Here is a 16719-nt window from a genome sequence, read left to right as displayed (position 1 = left end):
TTGGACGCTGCTATCTAACTTCCCTGTCCAATTTGTCCCACAACAACTTAATCGGGTTGAGGTCTGCCGAATGTGATGGTCATATCATTATTTCCAATATATTTTTTCTTTCTAATTCTTTTAAATACTAGTGATCGTTGTCATCCTGGAAAATAATTCTTCTGCCGACCAGGCACTGCGCTGGCTAGGACTTACTATATACTTATAGCGTTCTACATTCAAAATCATTTCAATTTTTACCAGGACTTCATTCGCTCTTCCTCTAAAGCATCCTCCAACAGCTCCTCCCCTTAAACCTTGACTAATAAATCCATAGCAACCTCAATTTTATTTTAACGACACCTTGAAAGAGGTTTCTTCAATGCCACCCAAAAAGACCGGCTTCTCCCATTCTCCCTCCCACTGTAAAAATATTCAAAGGCAAATCCCTAGTTCATTGATCTGAGCTGTTATATCTGGTCTCATGAGTTTTCGATCACATTCACTGATCAATAGTTTTTCTTGGTACTTTTCTGAATTCACGAGAGTGAAAACAATTCGTATCCGAACTTCACAAACCGATCAAGATAAACAAATTCAATAATTTTCTCCCATTATCCTTATCAGAATCATCAGTATTAATGATTTTTTCCCAGAATCATGACCTGAGAAACGATGTTCACTAAACCAGTGGTGTAAATATATGTTGACTATCGAAAGATGGCGATAAATAACAGTCTTTTCGTTGTTGGAGCCGTTTATGTAGTAAAACTTAGCCGCGTACAGTTCGTTGAGAGCTACCAACCACAAGACTAGACTAGTTTACTGAAAACTATTTCATCAAATCGTGAAACACCGTCATTTCATATATATTTTATTTTATGACTGAATTTTTATTATTTTTATTCCCTCTTTTGTATAGACAGATTAGTAGAGAAACATTTCCTTTTGAATAGCTTACACGTGCTTATTTAATGATTATACTCTAAAAATTCTTTTTGATAATTGCTGTAGTTAATTTGATTGTTGCCATTTGAAATATATTACAATCCATTTATTAACATGGTACGCTATATACGAAGAGAACTTAATTACTCATAATTAAAGGCTAGTCCCACGTACCGTCGAAACATTAGATAAAAAGTTTAGTCTGAAAAATGATTCAAAATACGACCTGATATTCTAGTCTTTTAAATTTCAACAGATAAGTTGATAATTAAAAGTACCGACAAAAACAATTTCCCGGTTATGATAGCTGAAAAATGGAGCAAAATATATTTTAAAAACAAGCTTTTATACTTAACTCAACTGAAAATTAAGGAATAAGTCTTAATAAAGAAATAAATTGATGTTACTGTTAGAAAAAAGGTGAGGTGCTCTTTAGAACATTTTTCCAAAAACTAACTCTGCATTTCGAATTTGTTTTCAAACTATAACTGTTCAAGAAATTATGTTGGATTCTACAATGTTCATGCTTTGTCTTCAGATTACTTCAAGAAAATAATCTAATTCAAATAAACTTTCATTGAATACTTTTGAAACTATATAGTGTAAAAATATATGCTGTTCTTAGTTGAGGATGACATAATTCCTCACCATAAAGATACTGTTGCCAAAGTCATAACATGTAGATGAAGTATTGTCAGAGGCTGTAGTGATCGAGTGACTCCGGGCTGGTTCAGGCTTCTGCAATACCTCTAAATTATTTCGCTTGGGTTACACGCTATCATCTTTCAAAATGAATTATTCGCTGAAGTGAAATGTAGTCAGAAGATACTTAGTAGACGCCGTATGCACAAAGTAAGTACAATCCGCTAAAACAGGATTGTCCTGAAGCGCAAAATGATGTGAATTGATTACAAGGTTAAACTTGTGTGTGTTTGTTCCATCACTCGGACAACGAAGGAACCAAAGAAGCAGATTCACTCTCCAAACTTGTATGAACAAAACCATCAGTGGTCTATTCTTAGTTTAGTCGAAAGCTTAGCTATCAGATCCCTGATAAATCTGTTCCCAAATTAGATTCTACGGAGCTAGATGGAAACACCTGGTATGAGTGAAGCTTAGACATACATGTTGGTCTGTCTCACCAATCATCTGATACGTTAGAACAGGCGTGTGATAGGTTTGGTAGCTGGTATTTACGTAATGGTCCATCTTGCTATAGGAATAACGAAAAATATCACTAGTGCTTGTAGAAGTAGAAAACTGTACACCACATCATCGGTGAATGCACATCATGTCCAGGTGTTTGATTGGATTTTTCAAGCACATGAGAATTTTCAGTGGGGCATGACGGGTCTATGACAGCCACTTCTTTAGCTACGATAACAGATATGGAGGATGTACGGATAATTTTTGTTCAAATATTAAGCAGTGGTTCTACAATTTTATTACCAAATAGAATTTCTGGGACAAGAGACCTTGCAATTCACTATCCTTGACCACTTTGCCGTGAAAAATGACAAAGAACTTATTTTATCGACAATTACATCTATAAATTATCTTTTCTTCCATCCACACTCCAACCAACATTTTAGTGGCATTATGATTTATAGTCCGAACAATCTATTATCTCTTTATAACTATTTATTTACTCTTAAAACCATTACTATATGAGAAGTAGGTAGAAAATTCATATCTGTTCAATTTCTGCACGTATTTCAAACTTTATGAACATTATACGTTTTAATTTTCCATTGTTACGAGACTTTTCAAGGAATTTCAATGCTGCAATACAATATTATAACTCTAGATGTAGAGATACATCAATACGATTTTTTAGGTTAAGGTCGCCACCTAGTTTTTGCTCATTGCACTCGTTTTATGAATGATTAAATTTCTGTATCGATCAAAACTTCATTGTTCGAAATCTACTGGATTAATGGGGCCAATACAAAGTGAATTCAGTTACACATGGAAAATTAAAAAAAAAACGAATTAGTCGTTACCAGCTAGATTATGAACGTTTTCTCAGTGGGATTGTGGCAAAATTAAATTCCAAAGTGTACTCACTCTAATATATTTCCGAACTTTAGAATACTTATATTATTCATCATCTGGGAAATGAATAATTAATATTGTCAGTGGTTTTGAATTGTAATAATTCTTGTGACAATTTTTAAATTCATATATATATATATATATATATATATATATATATATATATATATATATATTACTCAGAATTTTTTTTATATCTGTTATATGATGACTGGTTTGAAAATATGGAATATATCCGTAGCAAATTCAATCATGTAGAGTCATGAAAATAATAGTGATATTATGTTTCCATATTATGGTTTCTCAATTCTGGTTACCATATTAGTTGAAACAATCAAAAGAAAAATGATACTAGGAATAGATTGACCTAGTTCTGTTTCTTGACAAGTTTACATATTTCAATCTTCTTTTCACTTCAGCTTATTGAAACTATCACAATTGAAGTTCAGATTCAAATAAAGCTTTTCCAAAATTCTTTTATTTGTTTTATTGAGAAATCATATCTGTTGCATTTGCTTACACAAGTTTAGAACCAACTCGTAATCTATCGTCTAGTTGATGTCACGTTTTGTGGAAACAGAAATTCATCAGCTTTTGGAATAATCTTCGAAAATGTTAACTCAACAATACCTGTAGGAATTCCCGATATAATTTATGAATCAATTTTAGCAGCAGCTGCGGTGATATATGGGAGAGCTCGAGGATTAGAAATGTTTTGATTTAATTTCATATTATTGATTCAAGGGTTTTCTGTTGGAAAAACATATTAACTCTAATATAATTCACACCAGGCTAATGAATTCAATTTATATTGAATAGTGAGAGTTAGTCCACTTAAATTTATATTAGTATAGTAACAAATGTTTGAGAAGGAAGTTATTATTCATGGTATGGGAATAAAAAAAATTTTGTGAAATTTTCAACGCAAAGTGACCAGTCACAATACTGAGACTTACTACTACTTAATACCCAGTTTTATACCGTGTACCAAATTTGATATTTTTAATTTAAAGTGTCCCAAGGAAATTGATTTTTTTTTCGAAATTTATATACTTGAATAGATAACCTCAAAGCCTCAGTCTCTGAAGATTTTATTATCAAAACGAGCATCAGAGAGTATGATTGTCAGTGTTGGTATACGAGAGCTGCTACTTAAGTTTTGATATATGGCAACGCTATTGTGGGTATGTCAAATCTAAAATTGCTGTCATAAAGTTGATATTTTTAATGGTGAGCGAACTCAGAACGTGTTGACATACAAGTCTCTTTGAGTGGTTTACAGATACTTGAAACATTCATTTTGGTTCAAAAATGGAGATAAATCGCAAAGATTTCCGTGTTTTCTATGACTTTCGACATGGATTAAACCAACAGCAGTATGCCAATTAACTCGTGACAAGCAACGAATCATGTCATTATCGAAACTGAAGAAAAATCGATTGTGTGGGTCTTTCAAGATGAATTAAATCCAACAAAAGTTGTTCGCGCACTAAGCAAATGGTTTTTTTTTAAATAACTGGACATGTCGCCACCGTTTCATTAGAGCAACGCAGAACGGTCATTTTTGAATGGTACACAAGCATTTGATTGCCAGAAGTGTTCGAGAAAATCAGGGAAACAATGATTCACTCGCCGATCTAAAATATATTATATAGTCAACGTTTTCCTACATCTGAAGAAGCGATTGATGCGTACAAATCACATGTTTTTGAGGTACTTCAATCGGAGTGGAAAGAATGCTTCGACAATTGGTTTAAACGTTTGCAAAAATTTATTAATATTATGAAACACATAAAGCCATATCCTTAAGTATCAACCCTCGTAAGGACTACATTCCACATTTTCCATTTAAATATTTGATAAAAAGTATGTAATGTGTGACATTTGACGGCATCAGCGGTTTGGATTTGATGTAATGTATCCAAACGAAAATTTCAGTGATTATTGTAAATTATATATATACTTTTATTTCTGTGATGGAGAATAACACCCTAACAAACTTCTCCTACAATAATAACAATTATTAACGCAAGGGGAAGTTTTTCCTTTTTCTGCAGTAACCCCAACAGTCATTGCTATCTTGTTTATCAAATTATCAAGCTTTTGCTAAAAAATGCTGAGTGCAAAACCTTGAAATTTCAACTGCTAGCCTTAAGAATCAAAAATGCTATTCAATTTGTACACTTTCAAACGCCAATACTTCTTTTTAAGTAAAAAATTGGTTTTTAACATTGAATATATGACCCGAAAGGTTCAATTCTTAATTACCTTTTTTTCATGAAAATATGAAAGAAAAACTTTATTGTTAGAATGGTTAATTTTTTCTTTGTACACAACATGTTATAAAATTTTACAAGACGAATCATTCTCTATTGGAAATAATTCTGCTTCCTCAATATACTTCCCTCAGAATCGATTTGTTATCGGTTATCAAATTGATTCAGGCCTTCTGCGTAAGCCGATAAGGAGTATTAATCATTGTTACTTCCAACTGAACTATAACATTGGTTTCAATTGTACATCTTGTAAATATATTCAGTATTTTATGATCTCTCAAGTTACAAATGCAACCTTTAAAACCGCATAACTCAATTTTTTCCAGTTATTTATTTATTCCAGTTTTTTATTCAAAAATGTTGAGATACAAACTAACAAAAAATATGATTGTGAGCATCCTATCAGGAATGGGGTAGTTGTTTGACATACTTTATTGAAGAACAGACAATTGTTGAAAAAAAATCGTCAGTCACCTAAATTATCATAAAGTATTTTTCACCGAATTGTAAAAAAATGCCGTATTCATAAGATAATAATAATTCAAGAATTTAACGAGGTTTATTCGGATCAACGTTCACTTCATTTTCAGAGAAGGTCATACAACAACAATTTTAAACTTAATGTTTGGACAGTCTACTTTTTATTGATGTGAATTTGACTTATTAATGTTTGAGTAATCCAAGTAATTGGAGTTTATCAACGAAATATTTCAAGACATTTGACAAATAAACGTGATAGGATGCTGTTAACTACTTTAAAATGGTAGGTAACGTTTAACAGGATGTAGCCACAACCTAGAAATTAGAGGTGGACGCCTTGCTCGGAAAATTCTTTGACATTACACCATTTTTCTTTCCAACAACTTTTGATATCACGAGAAATTAAGCGTGTTTTCGTGAAAAGATCATTTTTAAAAAACAAACGGAGCTGCATAGATAATAATTATTTGCAGAAGTTCAAGAGATAATTCTTAAAGCTCGAGGGATTGGAAACAAGTTTAGAATCGTAGAAACTTTAACTATTTAAAATGAAATGTATCTGATACATCCCTATAACTAGTGTTATTGGGGGTATAATTTTCACTCAGAATACCCTGAGTATATACTGTGAGTTCTTGACAGATATTTTCATTCATAAAAGCACTCTAATGTTTTCCGGATATTCTATATCAGCCTTACACTTCTCTTCTGCAATTCATGGACTAAATGTAGAGAGAAAAATGTGCCAAATATAGTAAAAAAATTGTATTAAACAAGGGGGAGAAATTGGATGTCGGATATAAATCGATATAGGATTGGATATTTTTAGAATACCTAACTTCAACTCACCTTCACGTCTAAAAACTTTTATATGTGTGTAAACTAATTCAGCTTATTTTATTCATAATGTAATCTAAACAGATATAATCGATATACTTTCACATTATAAAGCAGTTCAATTAATGGAATAATGACAACTTACGGTCAATTCGAGGATGGATTCCTAGGTGTTTTCATAATGGAGTAATCCATGGTAGAAGTTGAGGTTTATAAATTATGATTCATATTCAAGATGTATGTATGAGTTGAACGTTAGTCGTCAGTTTCGTAATAAATCTTCAAATATACATGATTCACTTCTCCATTTAAGTTATACATTCTATTTAGAATTAAAGCCGCTTACATTGAGCTCTTTTGACCCTACGGCGGCAGGAATGTCAAGATGTGAAAAAATAAGAAGCGAGTGAATCAGGGAGATGATGAAAGTGCAGCATACGATTACAGAAGACGTTAGGGTGAATCAGGTAAGATGGTACGGACACGTCCAAAGAATGCCTGAAGACCGCATACCCAAACAAATATTAAATTGGAAACCAGGAGGAAGAAGAAAGAGAGGAAGACCAAGATTTAGTTGGAGGGAGGATATCATCGAGAAGGGTATTCGAGAAACAGGATTGGAAGAAGATCTTTGGGAATATCAAGAAAGATGGAAACGCTTTAACCCGATTCATATATACGACCCTGCATTCTTGTCAGTCCAGATTCATTCACTACTTAATTACACAGCTTAACACATATTTTTGATGCATCAACTATTGTGCTCTTTCTGTCCTGCATCTGTTTGCTCCAATCACGTACTCCTACATTTTGTATATCTTTTATAACCTCATATTCCCATCTATTTTTTTTATCTCACTGGCAATTTTTTTTCGTTTGACCTCCATTCTGTAATTTTCCTTGTACCCTGCCGTTTTTCCTTTTAATGTGTCAGTACCATTGTATTCTTTTTGCTTCAATTTTCCTCATTATATCATCATTTTGTCATATATTTTCTTATATATCCTAAATTGTTAGTCTCATAGTTTCAGCGGCATATGTAACTACTGGTTTTATCGCAGTCTTGTAGGTTATCATTTGGATGCCCGGCTAAATCTCTTGCTCTGCATTATAATTTTCCCCTTATGAGATTTTTGTGTAATTTTTGTTGATTCTCATTCTTAGGTACTTACTTCGAAGATGAGGTCATTTGTCTCAACTGTTTCTTGTTTGTGAACTTCCTTCTACAAAAATGATAGATCAAAAACAGAAAAATTTAGTACATACATCAAAATAAGTCTAAGCAATATGATGTAGTCATACCTTCTGGTGGTTCCATGTCTGCTGAGGAACATGTAGTGGGATTTTAGTAGGTAAAAATCGCATGTATCCTCGCAATATTAGCAGCTCGGATGTCTTTTGAATATTCCTCTTCACAAAACAAATTGAAATGATTTAGTTACTTACGTAACCTAATCCTACTCCTTTCATTTTTTAATTAAAAATAATTAGGACTCTATTAATAACCAGTGAAACTAGAAACATTTTTCACCAGAAATGTTTTTACTCGACTGTGGGTTCAAGTAACATGATGTACTAGAAATAAAAAAGTAAAAGATCTTTCGTCAGCATGTTCTCTTTTTAACACGGGTTTATTAGCTTCAACTGTATGTGAATTTTTGAGCTTGTTTGTAACCCACCTTTGGTCTAAGAGCAAGAGGTTTATTACTGTTGATACATCCCACCATTTCGTTAGCCGAGTGGGCCAAGGCGTCAACCTCCAGATTCACCGGTCGTAGGTTCAAATCCCTTTCCAAGTGGAAAAACATTTTTCGTCAAATGTTTTCTAGAGATTATCGCTGCACTCTGTACATCGAAATAAATCTACCATCTGTTGAAGATTTATTATACTACGTACATCAGTATTACTTTAGAATTTAACACCTTAAATTTTATTATGTTGTTCGAGATGAATTTTACATCAGTACATCCTCTGTTGGAGATTTACTATACTAATGGTTAAAAAGCTTGAAGAAAAGAGTGGACAACCAAAAAAACACAATTCTGTAGTATATGAAGCTAAAAAGTGAAAAAAAATATAGTGAAGAAAATGAAAAGCACATTTTTAAAGCACTTCAAACTATAAAGCTAAAAATCATTTTTAGAATAAACTTAAGCCAATAATTAACAAAAAATACTAGTGTTTTTTAGTTTTTTTTTAAACTATATTTATTATAATAAGCATAAATAATATAGATCCTCTCGGTATTTTACAGAAAATTAAGGAATATCAAAAAATCTCAAAATGAATAAAGCTTCGTACTAAAATAAGATAGAATTGAGATGATGTTTTTTATATGGAACCCATAAAACACTATTGTTAATTTCAAACAAGTTGATTCATTTAAAAAATTCTAGAATATATATTATTAGACTGATACGATATTCACAAAAAGAGTTTTATCATTTTCACAAGCTGAGAAAATATGATATAAAAAGGAAATCCCATTTTGCTGAGATAACTTTGTCATTAAGAGTCCATTTAGTTCCACTTTTATTATTACATAACCTGATCCCGGATACAAGCCATTATGTAGAAAGTTATACAGACTCTTTTTTTGAGTAAATATACGGAATAAGATAATTTAGGAGAAGAGAAAGAAAACTGTTGATAAAGCAAACAAGCGTTCGCACATTTTGCTACTTCCATGGTATTATTCCATGAATTGTTTAAACAGCAATTTCCATGTTGAATTCGAGAATTGCCTTTATGACTTGACTCAGACTAAATCCAATTCCTTTGTTGATGATTGTCTTTTATTGATGTGAAAACAAATATTGTTCGAAAATATGTCATATAGTCAATGATAATTACCATATTTGGCGTAGAAGAGAAGAAGATGCTGACTGAACAGAACTGAATATTGAAATCATATGATTTCTAAGACATATAAATGTTACTTAAATGTTAATTTGTTTTGGGACACAATTACTTAGAAAGAATGGAATAGCGTACAAACTACTTACTAATGTAGAGGCGAATTAACCCATCATAGAATTTGAAATGTTTTATTGAAACAGAACAACAGTGAAAACATTTAAAGAACAAGTAGTAAGAGAAAACTAGCTTCTGGAACAATCCAAGAGGGTCTATACTCCCGAGATACTATAATTAAGAAAGATCTGTTGAATATATGAATCTTGACGAGTGATTTATACGAATACTAACAGTAGTCTCGATTGAGCGTTGCCACCTCAATGAATACCTTTAGCTGTAACTAGTTTCGTATTTGACAAAAAAATTGGGCAAGTAGTACCAAGACCGCAATTATTCATTTGTTGTTTTTGAACGACCTAAAAATACGAAAGAAAAATGACGTTAAAGATCATGAATACATGATCTCAGCATATTTCGGAAAAAGAGTAAACAAAAAATGTTAACAATACTAATCAATTCGTTACCTAACTGAGTTAACAATATCTTTTAGATATAGCATCTCACGACTCACAGAGGAATCTATGTGAAAATAATTATCACTCAATATTAACTGAATAAGAAAGTCTGCTATCTGATGATCTAAATTAATGACAAAGAGTCACACGCAGGGTTTTGGAAAAAGAATAACTTTTGGTCTACCATAGTATAGTCTTTATATACTTTATCCAACATTACCTTAACTGTATCAACGTCTTAAAAAATTAGATTTGTAGGTGTATATATTTGTTAGTGAGATGATCCTATTGTTGGGGTCAAATTTTTTTTCATCTGGACTTTTCTTCAAATTTGGAAACAACATATAGTCACTCAGCACTAAATATGACGAATGGAATGGAAATTAGTAGCTTGTTTCATAGCTTCGTGATGAAAACTGTGAACGTATGTATCCTTCATTTTGCTAGTACAATCGACTTTTTCTTTGACCAGATTCAATCAGTTTTTCCCTTACATTTTTTTGCATATTGTCTATGTTGATTATACCACTAGCTCCCAACAAAACTGTCACTATTCCTTTGAAGGTTGATAAACCCACCGTGGTCTTTTTAACGCCAATTCACAGCAAAAAATCATTTGTTTTGGTCTTTAGTGTGTTAAGGAAGCTTTACATTTCGTCTACAGATACTAAACCGTGTAAAAACTAATCTATAATGTAGTTAAATGAAACCAAACGCTACAGTGTAAATGAAAAATGTTTATCTATCCATATCGGAGAGAGCTTTTCTATAAGTGTATAACTGATAATTGCTGGTTTCTATTTTCTGTATGGCTAAAAAAACCGACCAAATAACACAGGTGGTTAAAAAATTGAGAAGATGCCTATCGACAAGAAGAACTGTCTTACCCTTTCTAGGAGAAAAATCAAATTCCCTTTTGTAAGATGAATTATCATTGGAAAATTATTGATGCGCTTCATATTTAAATGAACCTCTCAGTACCAAAGGGAAACAGATATTTGAATTGATACTTCTCACGTCAATCTTGCGCTTTCACAGAATTACGAAAGCCATATGGATACCATCGATTCCGATGAGTTTATCAATACAATATTGATTTTTTATATATACCTATCAAGCTTTCGAACTCTTTTATACTTACAATCTTTATTGTTATCTCTACTCAATTATCCATCTTTTTGTTTTCTCTAGACTACACACTTTTATCTTATGCATTTGATACAGATGATGGTGATATATCGCGTGCAAATCTTGTTATTCATCTCTCATTCACTGTACCAATGATATTCTGTTGAAATGAAATACCTATTTTTAAATAGGTACCCAATGTTTATTAATTATGTTTTTTCCGTTATTCTTATCTTTTTGTCCCTTTTTTTTGTTTATCCACTTGTTTTTTACTGTGTCGTTCAAATTCTTAATTTACATTCCGTTTCAATATGTTCATTAGGCCATATTTCATCGCTGTTCTCGTTGTCTTTGTGATCATTACTTTATCAACATCTCCATAACCTCAAATCTACATGTCCAAGCTAGAATTTTTAATTTGTTGATAGATGCACCAATTTTCAGTTTGCAACTAGTGAAATTCTCTCGTTCATCTAGTCAATTTTCTTTGCTTCAATCTCCCACGTCTTGCTATGTTATTTTATGGAATTGAGTCTTTCTCGATCCCCTTCATATGATTCATCGCAGCCTCACCAAAGTCTTATGTACTTGACCATGTTTGTGATTTCCTATCAGTTATCAAGTTGTTTATTGTGACGTATCCTCCACTGGTTATTTTTTCCCACTGCGCCATATTTTCTCCTCGCAATTTGTCCAGGTATTTTCCATCTATAACCTTCGCTATTGTCCAAGTTTCCGATTCATAACTCAGAACTGGGCTTATGAGGACTTTGTAGTCTATTTTTTTCATTAATATCATTATTAGCTCTTGTAAACCCAGTTAATAAATATATTATAATCATGTGTTTATAGAAATGTTTTGATATAATTTTTGCGAAGTTATACAACATGAAATATGTATTTTGTGTTTATAATGTGGAAATACTCCAATTTCCTTGAAAATTTTCAAAAATTACCAGACAGTGAAGTATTATTGAAAGTGTCAGATAGTCAATTGAGTAATCAAAACATTGTGTAAATCGGGAAGAGTACGATTTCTGTGGCGTCACGATTTAGCTTAATTAGGCTAAAATAAATCGAAAATGAAGAATAAAATTTTTGATACCTCGATTCGTTTTCGAGATATCGATACTTAAAGTTAAAACCAAACGTCAGTTTAAAATTCGCTTTAAAAAGAATATTTTATCATTTCAAATTCAATATCAATAACAATTTAATAAACAAAAGATTTTTTATTTAATTTTCTTGTTATTTACCTTAATAATCCAAAATTATATTGAAAAAAACAGATTTTTATAGCAAAATGAGTCATTTTTGATACCTTTCATCACTCTGTGATGAATATAACTTAACATACGATGAATACATGAGTAGTTTGATGTTTTTCATAAAGAATTGTCGGTTGTTTTCCATTACTCATAAAATAAAACAAATATGTAAAAATATCCTATTTTGAGCAAAAAGTACGATCTGAATGCTTTCAAAAGTTAGTTATTTAGGTTAGGTTAAGTAGTATGTCTACGTATAACTCATTTCTATAATAAATAAATAAAAAATGTGTTTAAATTGGTGCAGTTAGGCCGTATCTAAAATCGTATCTTTTATAAACAGCCTGTAACAAATACAAATAATAATAAATAGATTTTTCCATCTTCAAGTATCGTTATCTCGAAAACGAAGCGAGATATCGAAAAATTTCCGACTTATTTTGGGTAGATTCACAAAATAGCATAGTAAATACAGTCGCCACGAAAATCTTACTCGTGCGTCTGAACAATATCCGGAATCTGAAGAAACTGGTTCAGTTTTCTAAAAAGATTTATGAAATTATTGAGGTGTTATGAAATTGCTAGAATTATTGATAAATATTCAAATAGTGATCAAGAAATTTATCCAAAAAGACGTTCAGCATTTTTCACACACATTCTCAGCCTCGCATTTATGAATAAACAATTATTATAGTGTACGATAAAAAGCTTAAAGCTGCTATAACAGCCCATAGACATTAATTAAGAATTAAGCTCCACTTACATAAGAAATAACAAATGAATCATAATATCTGAAAATAGGAGTTTAAGCTTACAACATGGAATACTTACTATTTTTCTTGTACAAAAGTATTTCGAACTGATCGTAAAGCTGGTGCTCGAGCACATGATCCACTCTGCTGATTGTCTCTTTATCGGTCAGTTCACCAAACATGAAGGCACATCTGCAAGACTTCTGCATCACTTCCGCCCTATTGTAACCGGATATTTTGCAGAAGGACTCGTTGCAATAGACAATTGGATAATCCACTATTTGCGCGTTCGCCAATAAAAAACTACTATCCGCTGAAACAAAAAAGAACTTCATCAATAATCTACTTAGAATTAATAAACACTGCCTTTCATGTTCTTAATTTATTCACACACTATACAATACACTTAACTTAACAATAATTTACTTATAAATATCACTTAAATAATATCTGCGACTACTTTTACTAATTCGTTCTTTTCACTGCGACTGTTTATTTAAAATTTACTATCTGCGCTACATTATGTACTTTTATTCCGATCCCAAATGGATTATCTAGATTTTGAACAAAATGAAACAAAACGAATAAATAAATAGACCTCCCTAAAAAATTATTCAAAAGAATCAATGTAAATAAACGGCTTGCTATCAAAAAATGTTCATACTCAGACGTCAAACGAATACTGCCATATATGCCTTCACCAAATTTTAAAATTCCATTGTAGTTGGACAGGGCCGGAATAGGACACCGTTCAGCTACTGTTCGTAACAATATTTTTCAAACTTCAACTAAGGAATAATTAATTTTGCTTGTTAAAGCCGAAGTCTGTTTTGATTTTATTTTTATCTTATTTAAATACTCAAATTGTCATAAAGACCGAAGTAGGTCAAACGTCAAATTTTATTATAAGCTGATTTCTTCTGAAAAGAGACTTAAACTTAAGATAAATCATCAAGAACAAGTCCGCGATATGGACTCTGGACCGATCATGTCCAGTTGTAGTGGAATTATAAAATTCGGCGAAGGCTATACATAATTGCAATATTTCACTAAGTTAAAATCTGAAATACCTAAAAAATGAACTAATCTTATACATATTCCAAATACCTTAGGATTGTGTCTATATAGGGCAGACAATTTAATATTCATAAAATATATTCAAATGCCAACAAAATATTCAAATAAATAGAACTGAGTCAAATAATCATATAATCTCAAAAAAATTCTTGAAATGTATTCGAATATAAGAAAAAGGCTAAATCGGACGAAACAGCCGATAAGATAGATTTAATAAATTGAAGAAATAATGCAATTGAAGGTTCCTTCTTATTTGGGAGATGTGACACATGAAGATGGAATGAGTTCTTAGTTGTAGGTGATGTATTAATTGATATTATTTAACAAATCGAGAGAAAACAGATAAAAGTCGTAAATGCAAGAATACGGCGGACATTCAATTCTGAAGAGTGCTAAGGTGCGTTATCCTGATGGAAAAGCACTTCCTGTTTCTGCAGTTTTTTTCTTCACTTTATTTTGCAATAATGGAGATACTGAATATATATGTATGTAGTGTTGGATCCAAATTTGATCTACTTTATAAGTCGATGCTAAAAATCAGTCTAATTTTGCTTAAATTGAATCAATAATGCCTGGGAAATATTCGTTTGCATGAACTTTCGGTTCAAAGTGAGAAACCAACGCACGGATAGTTTACACGTCCATAATTCTTCAGTCATTATATGGCAAATACGTTTTTTTGATATGTCGATAGCCTCCACAGACATTATAGCCTCAATTTCTGATAATGCAGCTGGTAGCGGCAGTTTTTGACTATCCCGACTGTCAATTCAGCTGCCCTGAATTTCATAGTCGTGAATTATAGTGCTGTGTTTTTTCTTTTATTTGGTAGGCGCACTATCTTTCAAAAATAAATATTCAATGACAACTCTATATAAGTTTTTCCCATTTTCAAAGAATACTCACTTATACGATCTTCAAACAGAAGCTAGGCGTTTAAGAAGACTTATATTGATTAGCGGCAACAACTTTAGGTTGAGGTCGGTAACTTTCCAAGCAACTCTTGTACTACAATATTGTTAATGTCTTATTATAATTTGTTAACGGATCCGTAAACATTGATTCTGATAATCTTTTATGAGTCCTTGTAGGATTATGAGTTTGTGAGAATGCAATTTATTGACTTTAAAAATCCACAGTTCATAATTCTGACTGATTTCAGCTTAATTAAATTTCTGTCTTCAAAATATTGTAAGATTTTCTTACAATACGAGTCTGCTCATACAGAGCAGTTTTTGATGCGTACTTGTTAAATTCTCATTTTTTCTAAATTATTGTTCACTGTACTTTGCGATATTTGCATAGATTTTAAATTCTTTTCTGATTATCTATGTGAGTTTCATTTTTGCTCTTGCTCAATATTCATATCTAATACTTAGTAAAACTTCATTATTGTCTATTACAGTTTTATAACACATAATCAATGATATCTTTTTCGACAATAATTGAAGATATTTTTCAAAGCATCTGTAAAAAGAGATACCATGAAAATAACAGTACTGCCATTAAGAAAACCACCGACTATGTTATCTGTTTAAATCAGAACACGTTATTATTGGCCGTGAAAAAGCGACGGGTCCCAATAATTTAAGAAATAAAAAATTGTGGTTGAATTGTTAAATTTATTCCAAATTACAAGCTTATATTGTATTAGGCTACTTGTTTGTCAACTCTTCGGAATATCATATTTTTTATTTGTGTATAAGAAATTCAGATTCAGAATGTCCAGTGGATTGTTTTAAGGGTTAACCAAAATAATCTTTTAGGCTGTTCTACTTTGTTTTATTGTTCTTTTTCTGATCCTTTGTTTTTTTAGAAAAATTTTAATATATTGGCACCAATTCATATTTTCATTGCCAACTAAAAATCGATCAGTTTCCTCTGCCCGAGCTCAGCTACCGAATTAATGATGTACGTTTTGTTAAATGTAAATAATACATTTTTTTTTCAATTGTGTTCATTTTATTTTTAGTTTTATAGAAGTTATTTTTCGAAATTTCCAATGATATGAAGGAAGGAATTAAAAGACAACAAAACAATCATAAATACATTCCCAGCCGTTTTGTTCTCGAGGTGTAGTTTGTTTTGATTTCACCTTGGACTAATTTGAACGTGAAGAAAACACTTTTATCTAATTGTAAATGTTAGTGAGCTTTTGCATTTTTGATATCATTGAGAATTGAATATGAGTAATGGGACAATTATGTACACATACATATTTATTTGGAACTAGCTGACCCGGCAGACTTTGTACTGCCTCAATGTATGACTTTTGTATGAAAAAAAATTAAAACAATCGAAAGGAATCCTTTTTTTATTATTACAAATAAAAAAAAATGCTACTAATAAATAGTTTTTCTAATTATAAGGTTTCAATGTTTTTTGTTGTTTTGTGTATAATTGTCCATGTGCGAAACAGGGATATTCCAAGTTGACTCCGCAAACTTACAACGACTGGCCTTGCGATTTATTTATGGTCATCGCAAA

At 31.5% G+C, this 16719-nt stretch overlaps 1 protein-coding gene across 1 annotated transcript in view; it reads right to left on the bottom strand.

Moving 5' to 3' along the window:
- Positions 1–16719, bottom strand: part of LOC130448704 (potassium voltage-gated channel protein eag) — a 141770-nt gene that overhangs the window by 88964 nt on the left and 36087 nt on the right. Inside the window, exon 2 of the mRNA XM_056786181.1 lies at positions 13235–13468. Within this exon, the coding sequence (XP_056642159.1) occupies positions 13235–13468 (234 nt within the window). The remainder of the gene's footprint in view (positions 1–13234; positions 13469–16719) is intronic.

This window comes from Diorhabda sublineata, chromosome 9 (genome assembly GCF_026230105.1).
Source record: "Diorhabda sublineata isolate icDioSubl1.1 chromosome 9, icDioSubl1.1, whole genome shotgun sequence".
NCBI lineage: Eukaryota > Metazoa > Arthropoda > Insecta > Coleoptera > Chrysomelidae > Diorhabda > Diorhabda sublineata.
Note: the sequence above shows the minus strand (reverse complement) of the source record. Positions and strands in the feature narration are given on the sequence as shown.